The sequence below is a fragment of the Sesamum indicum genome, linkage group LG6 (assembly GCF_000512975.1).
Source record: "Sesamum indicum cultivar Zhongzhi No. 13 linkage group LG6, S_indicum_v1.0, whole genome shotgun sequence".
Taxonomy (NCBI): Eukaryota; Viridiplantae; Streptophyta; class Magnoliopsida; order Lamiales; family Pedaliaceae; genus Sesamum; species Sesamum indicum.
In genome coordinates this window covers 1,836,548-1,853,091 of record NC_026150.1, presented here as the reverse complement: position 1 = coordinate 1,853,091, position 16,544 = coordinate 1,836,548, and the positions used below count along the sequence as shown (strand labels likewise).

The window sequence follows — 16,544 nt, the reverse complement described above, 5'->3', positions numbered from 1 at the left end:
CTCTTTTCTTTCCTTTCCATGCTTTTTTGTTAGATCATGTGAACTACAGTGCCATGTGCAGGCCATTTTGCATCTTTTAGTTCTCATTGATAAATTCTGATATCCGTTAACTTTATCCTACTTATCATATAGAAGCTCCATCAATAGAAGATTATGCGGAGGAATTGACAAGAGATCATCATCCAGATAGAGAAGATGAGAAGGCCAGAATTGAAGCAGCTGGTGGGTTCGTTCGTGTATGGGGCGTTCCCCGTGTCAATGGTGTATTGGCTGTGTCCAGAGCTATTGGTGATGTGTTTTTAAAAAGGTGAAGCTTATTTTCTATTAGATGGTGTTTTAACTTATTCTAAAGTATATATTTAACCAGAATGGCTTTCTTCTACATGTATTTCTAGATATGGTGTTACAGCTGATCCTGAAATCGCTGGTTGGAGACAGTTTACCCCTGAAAATAGATATTTGGTTGTAGCATCAGATGGTATATTTGAGACATTGACTCCCCACGAAGTGTGCATTCTTACACATGGTAAAGCATCTGAGTCCTCATCCGGAAATGTCTCATCAAGCTCATTAGCTGACTGGATAATTCGCCATGCGTTTAGGACAGGCAGCACAGATAACCTGTCAGCCATTGTGATTTCTGATCTTCACAACTGCACAAAGGATAGATGCGATAGGGAGAGAAAATTGACTAATTAACTTTGCATGCCACTTCACGAATTATAGTGAGAGGTCTAAAATTTGCTGGTGATTTTATTTTGTTTTAGGTGCTAACTCCAATTCTGAGAGGATCAAACTAATGCTGTATGTATCCATATTTGAGCCGCGAGCTTCCAGTTTTATCTATGACATCTCATAACTACTACATTTATACATATTTATAGTTCGTTATCAATGACTCAATCCAAAGCATGATAATCAAGTCCCTAAAAGATTGCTGGTGTTCGATCAAATTGTCAAATATTGGTAAGGAGTCCTCCAGGTCCAATTTAACTAACAAAGAGGATTGACACCCATGGATTGTCATACCTAATAGACACAAGATGCTAATAGCTACTCTCCAGAAAACATAATGAATATGAACGAGGAATCAAGGGGAAAATTAACCAACTCGAGGTTCCTCGTTTGAAGGGGAATGAATAATATCCGATGAGTTGCTTTTGCATCCGCCAACATTCTTTGTCATCTGACTGGACCAGCAAAGAGTGAATCCGACTTCACAGATCTGACTTACATGGTGCAAAAATTTAAGCAACCAACAGTGGGAGCAGCCCAACCTTTTCAGTTCAGTAAACCAATAAACCTGAAAAGCAGTGTTTCATCACAAATCCGTCTCTATCACCTCAACTATTTTCATAGTTTTTTCCCCTCCAAACAGCTCGAGGGTACCAACCCAAAGACAGCAACGGAAGTATTTGTAATACCCTCATGCAATAGAACATTTCAACTAAAAGGCCATGCAATGATCCAAAGATGTATATGCTTCAAAGAGAGCCTGCAGGACTGTGTATGTGTGTGTGATATGGTGTAGTCTCTTCGCATGAGGAAAAGGACACATGCTGAAAAATGTTCTAGTTCTAGACGCACTATCAGGAGGCTCCAGAATGGGGAAGTAGTCAGGGATAAGCAAAATGTCAAATTAAACTTTATTGTAGAACTCAACAAGACTATGTTCTACAGGGTGTAAAGATAATATTGTACAAAAAATATCGAGCAGGTTTCTGTGTAAGTATATAGATTATATAGTTTACCCATTTAAGAAGATGGGACTTGCACAAGAACCCATGGAACATTTGTCAGGCCCTGGGCATGAATATCAACCAAGATACTTTATGGATAAGAACAGGAATCATTATCTTCCTCCAAATTTTACAGTGGAAAAGCTTGCTACTGAGAAGTAAATCAATGACTTGTCATTTTGGACCCCACGCAAGGAATCTGCTTAATTCTGAGAGAAGCTTGCTACTGAGAGAGCACACACCTAGAACATTGGACTGAACATTACAGGTGTTTCATGCTTCTCCTTCAAAGTTTCTGATCCTAAGTATATTATGTCCTAAAGCAAATCTGTAGTAAATTCAATCTAGGCAATCATAACATTGACAAGAATCATAGAGGGCAACAAAGGGGACGTGCTTAAGAAAAGTAGAATTTGCACAAATAACATTGGCTAGTGATAAGCAAAACCTCAAGATAAAGATCTCACCTTTGTTACTGGAGACCAGTAGAAAGGCATACATTCTTTACTGAATCATTGTCCATGGAACTGCAGCGCGCAGGGGTAGATGGTGGTCTGATTTGGGGTGGGGAGCATGTGTCATTTCTTGGCATCTGATTACCCATTTGGTGGTTGAAGTACATATCCAAGCTTGCACATGGGGTCATTCCTGCCTTTCTCTTGCTCTTAAACCTTCACCTAACAGAGATATGAGGGACCAAGAAAGAACCAGAAGCACTCCAAGTTTTCTTTTTTTTTTTTTTATCAGAGAATAACTTAACTATTCAAGATACCTGTCTTTTCTCTTCTCGAGATATCTTTGTACTGATGCTTTTCTGGTTGAAGGTCCTTCCACTGCTTCAAATATGGGAACAATATGAGATAAAAATTCGACAGAGGATACAGCACAGAGTTCATATATCATGAAGGACCTTTTGAAGTTTAATCGGATATGGAGGAAGCACAGCAACCAATATGAGAACTTCCAATGTGCATTCAATTTCACAAAATTTTATTATTAGCACGGGGTTTTCTTCTATGCCACCAAGCAATATGTATGTTTACCCTTTATCTCCACCAGATCAACATTTTTTCCTTTGTTTTTTCTTAAACACTTTTCACCAGACAGATTGAAAAATAGATTATTATCCTTCAAAAAGATTGTAGAAAGGTACAAAAATAATTTACAAGAAGGCAAACTAAATGACATTTGGAAAAGACACAAAAGTTCAAGTGGAACACTTTCTCAAAATGGAGGGGAGGTATGTCCACAAGGCCCATAACAAATAGGCAACCATTGGATAATGCATGATCCACCATTACTGGATCTTGTGACCTTGAGGCGCTTGGCTTTGAAGTATGCAACATTATGACTACCAAGCACGCATAGATAAAGCAGATTGAGTTATTTGTGGTATATTTTCACAGTAAAAGTTTTAACTCTCAGAAATGGCCCTTGTATAACAAACCCACGATACAGTGCCACTTTGGGGAGCTTCATAGAAGTGTTAAAGGTAAAAAATGCTTACAATGTGTCTCTTCACGAAGAATGTTATTTTCTTCTCCAAGCAGTAGAGGGTTGTCACTTGTTTTCACTGTAGAAGCAATTGAAAATTCCAATTAGTATATATGAAGACAATTTTTTGGGGGGCGAAAAACAACATTAAGCTCTTCCGGAATTCCAGAACACCCTACCACCAGTCACAACACAATATGTTGTGACTCTGTAAAATCACATCAGTTATTTGCACTAGGAACCAGCATTCTCCAGGTTTGCTCTTTCAGGATGTTGACCGTGAGTGCGTACATGCACATCATGTGCCACACACACAGATACAGAGGGAGCTTATACACTTAACTTATCTTTAATAGTGTAAGAGAAAGTACGTAATTTTGAGTCTAAGAAAGACTGTGAACTCATACTGTGGAGTCAAAGGTTTCCAATCACCTGTTTGGTGAGTTGGCAAGATAGCTGGAGGTGCTTTGGCACTGACAGCTTTTGATAGGCATGGAAAAGGTTGCAGTGTTTTAGAGCCATCAACCAGCAGTTCTTCTGGATACTGTACCGGACTTGCAGCGATATGCATTATAGCTTGTGCCTAAGAAACATGTCAGTTGGTCAAGGTAGAGGCCAAGATAATAACTAGGAGATGAAGTTCACGGAGCAATGCTTACGAGAAACAAAGAGGATTTTTAGATTAAATAAAAGAGTAAAACAAATAACCTCTCTTTAGCTTCAATACCTTATCTGTTGGCACATCATCATACACATTTATTTTGCCACAATAGAATATTGTCATTTGCCCAACTGGAGTATTTGTCAAACCTGTGGTTCTGGAAGAAAGAAAGAACCCTCTTCAGAAGAAGTGCAACCTTCACGCAATGTCGTCATATGCATTGCAAAAGCAGCAAATTGACTACGTCACCATTTTTATAGACTCAATTATACCTTCTAGGATATTACAGATTGAAAATGAGTACCTAATTTGTGGAGACATGTTGAAACATGACTAGGATATCAATTCAAATGGTATTTGCTACTTTGCAAAATATTATCTACAAGGAACCCAGGAAGACAGTATAAGTGAAAGTATATCACATCATCTCTTTAATCTCTGAAGCCAGGCATTCAATCTGAACTCAAAGATAGAAGAGAATTTTTTTCCGCAAGCATGCCTGGGTAAAATCAGTGAAGATAATACCATCTGCCATGAGTTGCTGACACTTTCGACATGTTAGAGCAGATGATACATTTGGAATAGAACTGCCTGATATTTATCTTTTGGACCAAATAATGATATGAAGCAATTATTTAATAAACCATCAGCTACCAGCAGAAGTTCTAATTTTTGTTTCGTGGCATGCAATCTTCAGAACTAAGACGAAGGAAGCTACGAGTTTGTCAACTAGACCAGAAAAGCTAATATGCAAAATCTTGACTACATGCAGATGTTAAGAATTTGAACAAGAATCAAGCAGTCATATGTGGAGTAATGCTTAATTTTCATCCAGTAAGTAAAATTCTAGAAACGAAAATAAAATAATGCCTCTATGTAAATAACCTAGGCTGAGCAGATTCATCTTTGGCGGCAGTAAAACGGCCCGAAAAACCACCCGAGGAATCAGGTTTGTCCAGATCTTTTGTGTCGTACGGTGTCGTTTCTTCTGCAGATACAGAATTTTCCGCATCACCGCTTGTTCCTCTAGGAACCTAGCGTATGTAATAAATTAAACAACAAATCAGTAAAAAATACTTATATAATATTACAGCATCACTGAATTCAAGGCAGAACATGCCAGGGTCTTTTTTCTTCTTCTCCATCCCTTTTTTCTTTTTTGAAGTCCCCGTAACACCGGAATATACCAATTAAATAATAGACACAGAAGAATTACGCACATTCTCCAGAGCATTATTGCTGCTACGGCTATTATGAGAGCGCGAAATGTGAAGCCTCTTGCGTGAACCGGCGTCGGAATCCGGGGGCGTTTCGAGGAGCGTCTTCAGCATTATTACTTGCTGGATCGCCTGAGATTTGTTCCACGAAGGTCTCCTCATCCCTGCGCCACGAAGTACCCAAAAATAACCAAAAAAGAAAAAAAGAAAAAAGAGAAAGATACTGACACCTGACGTCTTCATTTAGTTTCTGTCTTTTTAGATTAACTTTCTTTCTCAGCCTACCTTTCTCCTTGAGGTAACGGCGGCAGTCTTCGCGAGTGAGCTGAGCAATGTCATCTTCAGTGAGCTGGTGAAGCGGTTTGTCGAGAGGCGACTTAACGGCAGTCTCCTCCGGCGGCATGGCGTAAGATTCCGGCATTTACCTGTACGATTAAATGTCCAGCAAAAGCAAGATACCAGATCGATGCCTAGCGCGGAAAATTCACTCGAAATTAGGGTTTCTTTATGGAAATTATAAGTTCGTGGCTCAGTGAGTGACAGTGAGTGTGGGGTTGCGGGAAATATGGTCGCGGCGTCGCAGCTCTGTCGTGCGGAGAAAAAGAAAATCTTTTATTTTATTTTATTTTTTTTCTTTTGTTACGGGTGGGGTTTGGTAATGGGGTGGTGGGGGGGTTGAAGTGTTTGGCTATTGGATGGGAATAGGGGGGGGGAATGGGGGGCAGCAAAGCTGCAACCCCGGAACGCCACGTACGATTTCATGAATACGTTCTTGCCCCTCCCGTTTCCGAAATTACGCTGCTGTCCCTAGGAGTTCTTTTTTAATTATAGCTCCACCCACTTTAGGGATAATTACACTCTTTTCCTCAAATTTGGTGTAATTATATGTAAATTTTTTGCGATTAAAAAAATTATATCTAAAACTCCTGAAATTTGCTTCTATATAACAAATAAGTAATTCGTTAGTCAAAATTAACTAAATTTATTGATATTAATAAAAAAATTGAATTAAAGTTGATATTTACTATCGATTAACTTATTCTGATTTATTACAAGTCAAATAATTTTTATGAACTAAACTATTCTTATAAAGATGAAGATACACCTCCTCAAATGCATTAACATGTGAAAATGTATGGAGGTAATTCGATTATAAAATTAATTATTTGACCTTCAACAAGTCAGTAATAAGTCTATTGAGATAAATATAAATTTTTATTTATTTATTGTTATTAATATCAGCAAATACAATAAATTTTGACTAATGGGGGATGTATTTGTTAGACGAAAACAGACTTCAAGGATGCTAGATATAATTTTTCAAACCAGAGAAAGTCTACGTGTAATTACGTCAAATCCCAATTAAGTGAAGTGTAGTTATCCCTAAACTTATCGCCCCTTTCAATATCTACTAATGAGTGATTGAGGTCTCACAATCAAGAGGTCGTCAATTCCAATCCTATACATATCGGTGTTGGTCTACTTTTATAATAGTATGTGTATGCTATTTCTTTGTGATTAATTGATTTAAAAAATATTATTACATTGTGTATCGAATGTTATAATAGTATATTATTTGTTTTCAATATATCACTGTATTTAAAAAAAAATCTACTAATAAGTGTGGCATATTCTATATATGTGCCTAACTTTTGTAAATTAAAATTAAAATTTATTTCAATTATAAATATTTTTTATTATATAAAAGATTATAAATATCTTTTAAAATTACGAATATCTTAACAAATATTCATCCACATTAAGCTGTCATAAGAAGTATTTGTTAGGGCATTTATAATTTTAAGGGATACTTAATTTTTCAAATAAGATGGGTATTTATAATTGTGATAAATTTCAGAAAATATGTTGTAATTTATTTTAATTTTTTATAAATGAAAATATTTTTTTATATAAATTGTATCGATAATTTTTGTACAGTAAGAAAGTATTTAAAAATATATATTAAGATAATAAATTAATATAACTATTTTGGTTCACTACATATGGACAAACAAAGATAAGAAATCATATTGAAGAAATCAAAAAATACATGAGAAAAAAAATTATCAAAAGAAGTTATATAAAATCATAATAATTGGATGAAATAATTGATTAATTTAAAATTTTACAAATTAGTATCAGGTTAAAATTAAATGAGACGTCAAAAGATTGCTCTCATCTAATAATAGAATATAGATATATATTCATAAGTAATTATTTATTCATCCCTTCTTCCACTAAAATATATATTCTCTCTTTTGCTTCCTTCTTTTTCTCCAAATCCAATCCAACCAAACCAAACGTGGCCTTAAGCATCAAACATTGTTTCTCACTTGCGTCCCTCAAATTGCTTTGTACCTTTTCTGTGTTCTTGATTTCCATAAAAGTTCACAATTTTTGTGTTAATAGTATGAGGGGAAAATCGCATTTTTGGTCTGTTATCATATATTTATTTTTAATTTAGTTTGTATGTTACACGTATTTGACATTGTACCCTATATATTAAGAACAATTTTCAATATTTGTCTTAGGTGATTTTTCCATTAAAAATTGAATGAAAAAATCATATGATTGTTAGTACGTGCACATGAAGTTGGGTTTTGGTGGTCGAAAACCGCTTTATTAGAGGGAAATGAAAGCTAGGGCTCAAATTAATATTTTTTTCACTCAAAAAATTAATTACAAAGAAGCCCATGTCAATTGAGGTTAGAAGAAGTTGAGTGAACAAAGAATCTACATGTTATTTGAGAGAAATGCGTATTTTACCATTGTGGGACGTTGTAGGTAGGTATGATTTTTTGTTTGGCAAGATCCACCTATGCATAAAAGATTTAGTGTTAGTATACTTGAGCTACGAGGAAAAGCAAAGAGCATACATGGAAGAAGAAATGGAAAAGTTTCCAGGAGTTATTACAATTTGCAATGGAGAGTAAAAATATTATTTTATGTATTGGATAATTTTCTTCTTTAGTTCGTTTGGATTGAGTGTAACGGAACGGGGGTAGCAGATTAGAGTACAATACATCGCGATTATTTCTTCAACTTTTTTTTATTTATGCATGGTTTAATTTTGGGTGGGAAGAATTTTACTGTTCTTGGTTTGGGGGGATTTTTTGCAGATTAGGACAAGGAAAATGAAATCTCGTTTCTTCAAATCAACCATAGTATGCATGTGAAGTACATAATTTTTTAATTTTACCACTAATTTAACATTCCCAATTATATTTTCTATATTTACAAAAAGATAAATATAATGTGTATCCATGGAGTGAGGTTAATATCAATACACTATTCGCTTTATAAATAAAACAAATATTATATGAAAATATTAAGTGAAGGGTAAAATTAAAATTTGATATAGTTTTTTAACTAATGCCAACATTTTTTCGTACAAATTCTAAGAAAATGAGATTAGATGTATCCAATAAATTTTTGAATGGGGTGTAAGTATAATTTTAATTTTTTTAAAAAAATTATAATTTTATATTTATAGAGGGGGTCTAAATATAATTAAATCTAAAAATTAATTGACAATAAAGTTAACTAGTACTAAAAATTTAAAATACAAAAATAATGCTGGAAAAGATTAGAAGTCGCCTTTTATCTACCCCACAAAGGGTATTTTTCTTTGAATATAAAAATAGTAGAAATATTGACTTATATTCACTTGTGCTTATATTCACATGTGGTGTGACATATCAAAAAACTTGTGTACTATTATATATTGTACATTGTACTTGCAATTAATATTATTGAGGGGCAAGGCTCTGAATCTCATATATTTCTTACCCTTCTACCCCTATACATTTTGTTAATATATAATAATAATAATAATACATTTTATTGATCGATCAGTATACATAACGAATATTTATTGACGAAATGATATTAACCATTATTCACGTATCACAGATTTATTATCATATAACGTATAATAAACAACCATTTATTGTAACTTAAATCGTTAAAATAACAAACTATTAATTAAGTTTTTCATGCCCCAATTTTCCCACAAAAATAGTAGACTTCCTTTATGTCCTCTCTGATGTGTTAATGAAAGCGGTGCGCTTGATAGGAAGCCCCAAAATTCAAAAGATTGAGACAACCAACCATCCTTGTAAGCCTCTTAAAAGGTAATCCACGCAATAATCTCAGCAACTATTCTATTCCTCTAGTTAAGACAATATGGGAGTCGTTATTTCAAATTGTTTTACGTGTATATAATAAATAAATTTTTATTTATAATATATTATGAATAAAAACAAAATATTTAAATTATTGCATCATATTAAAAAAAATAAAAAAAAATTAATTTATTAATTAAATATAATTCGAAAAATTAAATTAAAGAGTTATCTTATTAGTTGAGATGCGTTTTTTACTTTACAAAAAATCGATATAGCAACGTCATTATTAGTCATTTATGAATATAAATTTTTTATATTAGTATTGATAATCCAACTGCAACACACCCTTTCGAAATCAAAACTTACCTTAAAAACTAATAAAAACAAGACTAAACAAACATTAACAATGTCTACTTTAAGATCTCCCGATAGAGAGCCCAGCTCATGTCAGTATGTAAGAGAACGAGCAGTCCTGCTTGACGGCGGAGGAGTCCGCGCAGGTGGAGATGATGGTGGCCACCAGTGGCGCACGGCCATCCTCCGCCGGACTGCAACTAAACTAGAACATGGTGCGTTTGAGTGGTCGGACCCAGTAGAGAGAGAGAGAAAGAGAGATGCGGCCTTAGTAAAGTTTGTGAAGCAAAGCATCTCATAATCGACATATTCCTTAATTCTTTACATATCTCGAAATTTGCAGCTGCCTTTGTTTCAAATGTAATAATGTGAAAAAGTGTTCTCTAAGACAGAGTAAACCTGTGTCGGTTTCAGCCCACCCCACAAAACTAGAAAAAGGTTGTATAGAAGTTGCTAGAAAAAATGTGAAACCTAACCCTATTTTCCTTATTTGTTAATTGACGTGTAGTCTTCCAAATTATCTTCTATTTCGAGTTTTGTCTACTTTTATGCATTACGTGTTTAAAGACTATTTTATTTATATGCATAAATTATAACCAATTTTTTTAGAATTTGATATAATTATAAATATTTTTTTATTTTTTACCAGTGGTCTAACAATTAGTTTAATTCATTAAGTTTTCATTTATTTTATATAGTGAATCGATCAAAATGTCCTTTTTAATTTTTAATTTTTTTATGATTTTTAATTTTTTCAATAAAAAGAAAAAGATATAGTAAGAGCAAAGTGTCAATTCCAAACCTCTATAAAAAAATTCTATAACTTTATCAAATATAAAAAATATTTATAATTTTTCAAACAACGAGCGTCTATTCATATCATATCTTACCTTATAATAGTTCATTATAATTCATCATATTTAGTTTGTTTTCAAAGAAATATTATACACATGATATATATATATATTAAAATGAAACAAAAAATACAAGAATTTTTGAAATAGAAAAAGCAATCAGCGTATAGTCCAACATTTAAACTTGACCAAACATTTATTATTCAAACATAAACAATCTTAGGATTAGACATTAAATGTAAATTTGCAAAAGAAATAGTTATAAATAGGTTGATCTTAAAATTAAAATTCATGAAAGATACAATCTTTGTTCATTTATTAATGGGTCAAATAGATTTTGGCCCCTGAATTATTTTTGATGCAATATATATAACATTTATTTTTTTTATTAGAAAAAATCACCGTTCATGTCTAAAATAATTATATTATTCACATTATATTTTATTACCTTACACATTAAATATTATCAAATTATTTTTAATTAAAAATAAATTTTTAAAAGTAAAGAATTTAACTTAATAGTAGAGTAATAAGTTAATATATCATATAACGAATACACAACTAATATAATATATCAACAACTTATATATACTTGTTGGAATATTATATTTTATTGTGTATCTTATATATATATAAATCGTATTTTTAATTTATGTTCTTCACTTATTAAAAATTCTTTGTAGTTAAAAAATAAGTTGGTAATAATTTAATATGAAAAATACTAAAATATATTAAAAATAATATAATTCAAAATATGAAAAATAATTTTATTCGATCAAATGTGTAAGTATTGCATTTACTAATTTAGGGGACATTAAGAATAATTTAGGGAATAAAATATATTTAATCCTTTTATTAGTGATATCAAGAATCAGATAATATTATGCAAATAACTTATAGTTGTTGGAGACCAATCAGGAGAAGTCTGGAATTTGTTCCGGTAAAGACACGTGTCTTTCCCACCCATGCGCTTCAACCCGACACATCAAGAAGTTTCCTTCGTCTTCTCAATCCCAGCAGTTTCTCAATATATACATATATATGCACACACTGCCCTCGCCGCTAAGTAATCCAAAACTCCTAAAGCCCGCAACCGCAATACAGAAGTTTATAAACAAAGCCCGGTTTTTTTTTCTTGAATCTCTTACTTAACTGATAATATCGGAACCTGTTGTGACGATGTGGGGTCAGCCTTACCGGAAAAATGACGTGGAAGTCGGCGCCAGGCCGCTGTATCCGATGATGCTGGAGAGCCCAGAACTTCGGTGGTCGTTTATTCGGAAAATATACACAATTGTCAGTATCCAGTTGCTTCTCACAATTGCTGTTGCTGCTGTCGTTGTAACCGTTCACCCGATAGCGCATTTCTTTGCGACTACTGGTGCTGGTTTGGCGCTTTACATTGTTCTGATCATCACCCCATTCATTGGTACGTTTTCTCTTTCTTTTTTTTTTTTTTTTGGGTGTTCAAATGAGTTTTTGATCTTATTAAGATGGGGTGTAAAGTTCTGATGGATTTTTTCTTTTTTTTTTTTTTTTTTTTTGGGTGTTCAAATGAGTTTTTGATCTTATTAAGATGGGGTGTAAAGTTCTGATGGATTTGTTTGTTTTCTTGGGGTTGCAGTTTTGTGCCCTTTGTATTATTATTACCAGAGGCATCCTGTGAACTATTTTCTGCTTGGGGTTTTCACTCTGGCGCTTGCATTTGCGGTGGGGTTGACATGTGCGTACACCAGTGGTGAGTGATTCTGTGCTTGATATTTAGATTTTTATTGTGTATTTCTTGAACTAATTGAATGAATTTGTGAACTGATGGTCTTGTTGTTCGGTAAGTTATTGTTCAGAGAAAGAAATTATGCATCGGAGTTCTGAGTTCTGTTGTTGCTGTGAATGTAGAAAGACAATATTCTTTGCTTGTGCTTGAGACTCTTTACTTGGAACTTTCAATTTTCTTCATTTTGTAGCCCTGTTTTCAATTGCGCTTCAAATGCTTCCTGTCTGTTCCCCCACTTAATTTGGAGTCGTATTCGTAGAGTTCTTGAGTCTTCCATTTGGATATGATTTTCGATTTTAGATGATAACCTCCGATGCTGAACTTATACAGCAATTTCTGCCGTGGAGAACGAGTGAATGGTGGTTTGCCTATGATATATATGTGAAGTTTTTGAACCTGGGTTATCATTTGTTTTCCATCCTTCTGACAAAAGAAACGTGGATATCATATTGCCTTGGAACTTCAGTTTGAGCTCCAAGTTCTAGGAACTTATGTATAGTTGCTCTGTTTTTTTGCCAATCATAACACTGTAGACACTAGCAATGCTCAACATTGATTGACGACCTTACCAAGCTGGAACGGTTAATCTCCAAATTTTGAACAAGGTACTTCTATTTGTCAATAATAATCTGCTGGCTTCTGAAATGTATATGGTTTGTATTGGCTGCAGGAAAAGTTATTCTGGAGTCTGTTATCTTGACTGCTGTGGTGGTTGTCAGTCTCACTCTATACACATTCTGGGCTGCAAAGAGAGGCCACGATTTCAATTTCCTCGGGCCTTTCCTGTTTGGCGCTGTTGTTGTTCTTATGCTGTTTGCGCTGATTCAGGTCAGCAATTCTATACACCTTTTGTACTCCAATTTTTTGCCTGGTAAATATGACGACGGATGATTGTAAGGCGAGAAGGTGTTGATTGTTTGATCAACTTGTGTTGCAGATCTTATTCCCTCTGGGGAGGATAAGCGTGATGATTTACGGCTGCTTGGCATCAATAATCTTCTGTGGCTACATCATCTACGACACTGATAATCTGATCAAGCGGTATACATATGACGAGTACATTTGGGCTGCAGTAGCACTGTACCTAGATGTCATCAACCTCTTCCTGTCTTTGTTGACGGTTTTCAGAGCTGCTGAGAATTAGATAGCTAAAGAGTTGTAATTTTCTTCTCATTTGATCAATATACGGCATGTAAATGATGGGTCCTCCTTCTGTGGATTGCTTTTTCAGTAACCAGTGGAATATTATGTTCTTTAAGCCAACTACGTTATGAAATGAATTTTTTTGCTTAATGGCTACCTCTCTCTCTTCCAACACCTTTCCGTGTGAATTAACGTACATCATTTATAGTTAGGGAAAATTGCAATATACCCATCTATTGTGTGGAAAACAGTCAAACAATGCCTTTAAAAAAAATAAAATACTTATTTCCTTGTATTCTTCAAAATATAGCTATTTAAATTGCATTAAAGCCCATAAAAATGTCTCCTAATTCGTAGGAGATTGGAACTGGAAACAGGACCAACTGGTCTCGATGTTAATTTATAATCTCATGTACAATGCAATTATCAACCAGGTAGCATAACTTGTCCTCCCCTGAGAGAGATCACAACAACTCAGAAGGACCAGGCATGGTCAGAATCTTTGTCGCCAGTCTCGGTCAACCTGGCTGCTTCGTTGGTATATATATTCTCTACAGCCAAGTTGGAGAATCCGACTGTACTTTCTGTATAATATTATGGCGAGGCACGTGTACTTGCAAATTTCAAGCATTTTAACACCAAATTGCCATTGTTATTGTTTTTTTAGCTTGTATTAGGTGAGCACCGGCAGCCTTTCTTGATTCTTTCACAGAGGTTAGTCCTTCGTCAAGCTATATAAGTTGTAGTTCTCTTTTGTTTGCTAAGAACTCCCAAAGGAGGCAATCTCTACTTTGTAATTAAGTTTGTGTTGGGAAGCAGTCTGAAGGATGTCTAACCCGAAGAACGATGTGGAGGCCGGGAGCAGCCTTTTGTATCCGTTGATGCAGGAAAGACCGGAACTTAGATGGGCATTTATTAGGAAGGTTTATTCAATACTTACTGTTCAACTTCTTGTCACTATTGCTTTTGCAGCCCTTGTTGTTGCTGTCCATCCCGTTGCTACATTCTTTGCCACCACCAGGATTGGCTTAGCCGTTTATGTTGCTATCGTGTTAATTCCTACCATCGGTAAGGGAAGGAAGATAGACGAAATCCTTCAGATGCCTGATTAGTTTATGTATTTGGTTATTGATATTACTTACTTGTTTTGCAGTTCTTTGTCCTCTCTACTTTTGCAAACTTAAGCATCCCTTGAACTTTGTTCTGCTCGGGATATTCACTTTGTGCTTTGGTCTCGCCTTAGGCATCGTTTGTGCATTCGTTAGTGGTGAGTTGGTTTTTCTTTCTTCATTGTAAACTCACTGGCATAAGTCATAAGATTGTGCTCTGATAAAAAGGCAAATTTCTTCGAGTACTAATGGACTAAACTACTACAGGGAAAATAGTAATAGAGTCAGTGATAGCAACAACAGTTGTGGTTATCAGTCTCACTTTATACACATTCTGGGCAGCAAAGAGAGGCCAAGATTTCGGGTTCCTTGCTCCCTTCCTGTTGAGCATTCTAGTTATACTTGTGATGTTTTCCATATTCCAGGTTTGTGGATTTATCTATGTTGTGATTCTTGCTCCAGCTTTCATTGTTACTGACACCTACTTGTTCACTTATTGCAGATTTTTTTTCCTATGGGGAAGATCTCCGACATAATATACAGTGGACTCGCTGTGATAGTATTTTGTGCTTACATCATATACGATACTGATAATCTGATCAAACGGAATTCATACGACGATTATATCTGGGCATCCGTTGCCCTGTATCTAGATGTCCTCAACATCTTACTCCAGCTGCTGAAAATATTCAGAGCTGCGGATCGTTGAGAATATACCTTCACGTCTCTATGTAATCTTCGTGATCATTTTACTTGTTTGGTATGATGAAGATTGTTGTTTTTGTGAAGAGAAATAAACATCATGTAGCTGTTTTTTAAGTTGTAATTGTCAAAGAAACAATTGTGTTAACATGGATAATTCCACAAACTTACCTTCAGAACCAGCAGCAAAAGAGATAATATTACAAGTTACAGGCATAATTCTGATGAGAATGAGAAGATGCCTATGCCATCTGCAGTAGAGTAGGCTACATAAAATTCCGTTTATCGCAAAGTTCAGCTGTTTCAGCTATTTATAATGCCTTCTCTTCCTTTCAGTTACAACTGAGAGAAGCCTGGAGACACCCTGTGTCCACATTTCATACTCTCTTGCATTCTTGCACTCGAACTCCACTATGCCACGCCCTTCTGTTTTTAGCCCGAAATATCGTCTCTGCTCTCCATCCTCGAATAGATGTCTCCCCGGCCATGCGGGGACGTCTTTACAAACATCTACAACCACATCTGTAAATCACAAAGAGCAAGTAGGATGAAATCCGACATTCTAATACAGAACAGTTATAGTACATAAATGTGAGATCAAGAACTTGATCCTACTTTTCTTCTTCTTGGTAATGGTATTTGCTACATGTTTGCTCTTCATCTTCAGCATCACCTGCAAAACATCAATGAGATTATTGAAACCTTGAAACAGAGACAGGATTTTCCTGTCTATTCTTGAATATCAAATGAGACAAAACTTACATTTCCACTTCGATGGACATAAACAGAGACAATCTTCCAGTGAAGATCACCTGCAGCAGTCAAGATTTGCATCAAGCAACATAATTAGGTAGCAGAATATTTCCAGTTAGTGAGAAAACAAAATACCTTTGCGGGTTCTTTTGAGCAGTTCACTGCCTCGAGCAAGCATCTCCTGATTACAGGCTGCCAGGAAGTTCTCTTCAGGAACCATTTCCTCGCAATAGCCGCTAGAATTACTGCTGCTGGAGTTGTTTCCTGTGCCTAAACTGATACCTCTTTCGATCGGAATCGCCGCTGCAACGTTCCACACTTCTTTCAACGCCCGCGCCTTCAATGTCGCCACGCCCCGCAAAGCTGAAAGCACAGTGGATAGCGCGAACTGTTAGTTTATGTAATTGGATCAATCAATTCAAGTTTTCTTGCTCGGTGCTGTTGAAAACTGAATCTTCCGCCTGATTCTAGTTCACCTGTGGCTGCAGCAGCGGTGAGAGTGGATATATCACCATGCGAACGAACGTTGACAGCAGAACTAATGGCGGACATGAGGTGGTCACGGTCCGCTCCCATTGTCTCTGCCGCCTCCACGCACTGCGCGGCCACCAGAGTGG

The 16,544-nt window shown here is 35.3% G+C and overlaps 5 protein-coding genes across 10 annotated transcripts in view; 3 read left to right on the top strand and 2 right to left on the bottom strand.

The window, feature by feature from the left end:
• The window catches only part of LOC105163307 (probable protein phosphatase 2C 51), a 3,202-nt gene extending 2,325 nt beyond the window's left edge, over nt 1-877 (top strand). Inside the window, exons 6-7 of one of the 2 annotated variants that reach the window (XM_011081611.2) lie at nt 136-307; nt 396-877. In XM_011081611.2, coding sequence (XP_011079913.1) covers nt 136-307; nt 396-699 — 476 coding nt within the window. In that variant the 3' untranslated portion in view covers nt 700-877. Of the gene's footprint in view, nt 1-132; nt 308-395 lie in introns of both variants that reach the window. The other variant, XM_011081610.2, reaches the window with a different exon arrangement.
• On the bottom strand, nt 913-5,775 carry LOC105163306 (protein TIFY 4B). 5 transcript variants are annotated; one of them, XM_011081605.2, is made up of 9 exons: nt 5,397-5,774; nt 5,115-5,275; nt 4,780-4,928; nt 3,961-4,051; nt 3,666-3,816; nt 3,247-3,312; nt 2,512-2,575; nt 2,207-2,410; nt 913-1,303 (listed from the first exon to the last, which is right to left on the bottom strand). In XM_011081605.2, the coding sequence occupies exons 1-8, from the start codon at nt 5,530-5,532 to the stop codon at nt 2,212-2,214; spliced, it is 1,017 nt and encodes a 338-aa protein (XP_011079907.1). In that variant the 5' UTR covers nt 5,533-5,774; the 3' UTR covers nt 913-1,303; nt 2,207-2,211. The 5 variants fall into 5 exon arrangements, with proteins under 5 accessions (XP_011079907.1, XP_011079909.1, XP_011079908.1 ...); XM_011081607.2 differs by having other exon boundaries at nt 2,512-2,572; nt 5,397-5,773; XM_011081606.2 differs by lacking the exon at nt 913-1,303 and adding an exon at nt 1,363-1,981 and having other exon boundaries at nt 5,397-5,775.
• Nucleotides 11,483-13,513, top strand: LOC105163305 (BI1-like protein). Its single transcript, XM_011081604.2, has 4 exons — nt 11,483-11,875; nt 12,071-12,184; nt 12,891-13,048; nt 13,158-13,513. Exons 1-4 carry the CDS (start codon nt 11,626-11,628, stop codon nt 13,362-13,364), a joined length of 729 nt encoding a protein of 242 aa, XP_011079906.1. The 5' UTR covers nt 11,483-11,625; the 3' UTR covers nt 13,365-13,513.
• On the top strand, nt 14,083-15,291 carry LOC105163366 (BI1-like protein). The gene is made up of 4 exons (XM_011081677.2): nt 14,083-14,431; nt 14,517-14,630; nt 14,740-14,897; nt 14,975-15,291. The coding sequence occupies exons 1-4, from the start codon at nt 14,191-14,193 to the stop codon at nt 15,179-15,181; spliced, it is 720 nt and encodes a 239-aa protein (XP_011079979.1). The 5' UTR covers nt 14,083-14,190; the 3' UTR covers nt 15,182-15,291.
• The window catches only part of LOC105163304 (VAN3-binding protein), a 3,717-nt gene continuing 2,644 nt past the window's right edge, over nt 15,472-16,544 (bottom strand). The window contains 5 exon segments of the mRNA XM_011081602.2: nt 15,472-15,696; nt 15,790-15,847; nt 15,937-15,986; nt 16,063-16,290; nt 16,404-16,544. The exon segment at nt 16,404-16,544 is cut by the window's right edge and continues 15 nt beyond it. Of these exon segments, the coding sequence (XP_011079904.1) occupies nt 15,482-15,696; nt 15,790-15,847; nt 15,937-15,986; nt 16,063-16,290; nt 16,404-16,544 (692 nt within the window). The 3' untranslated portion in view covers nt 15,472-15,481.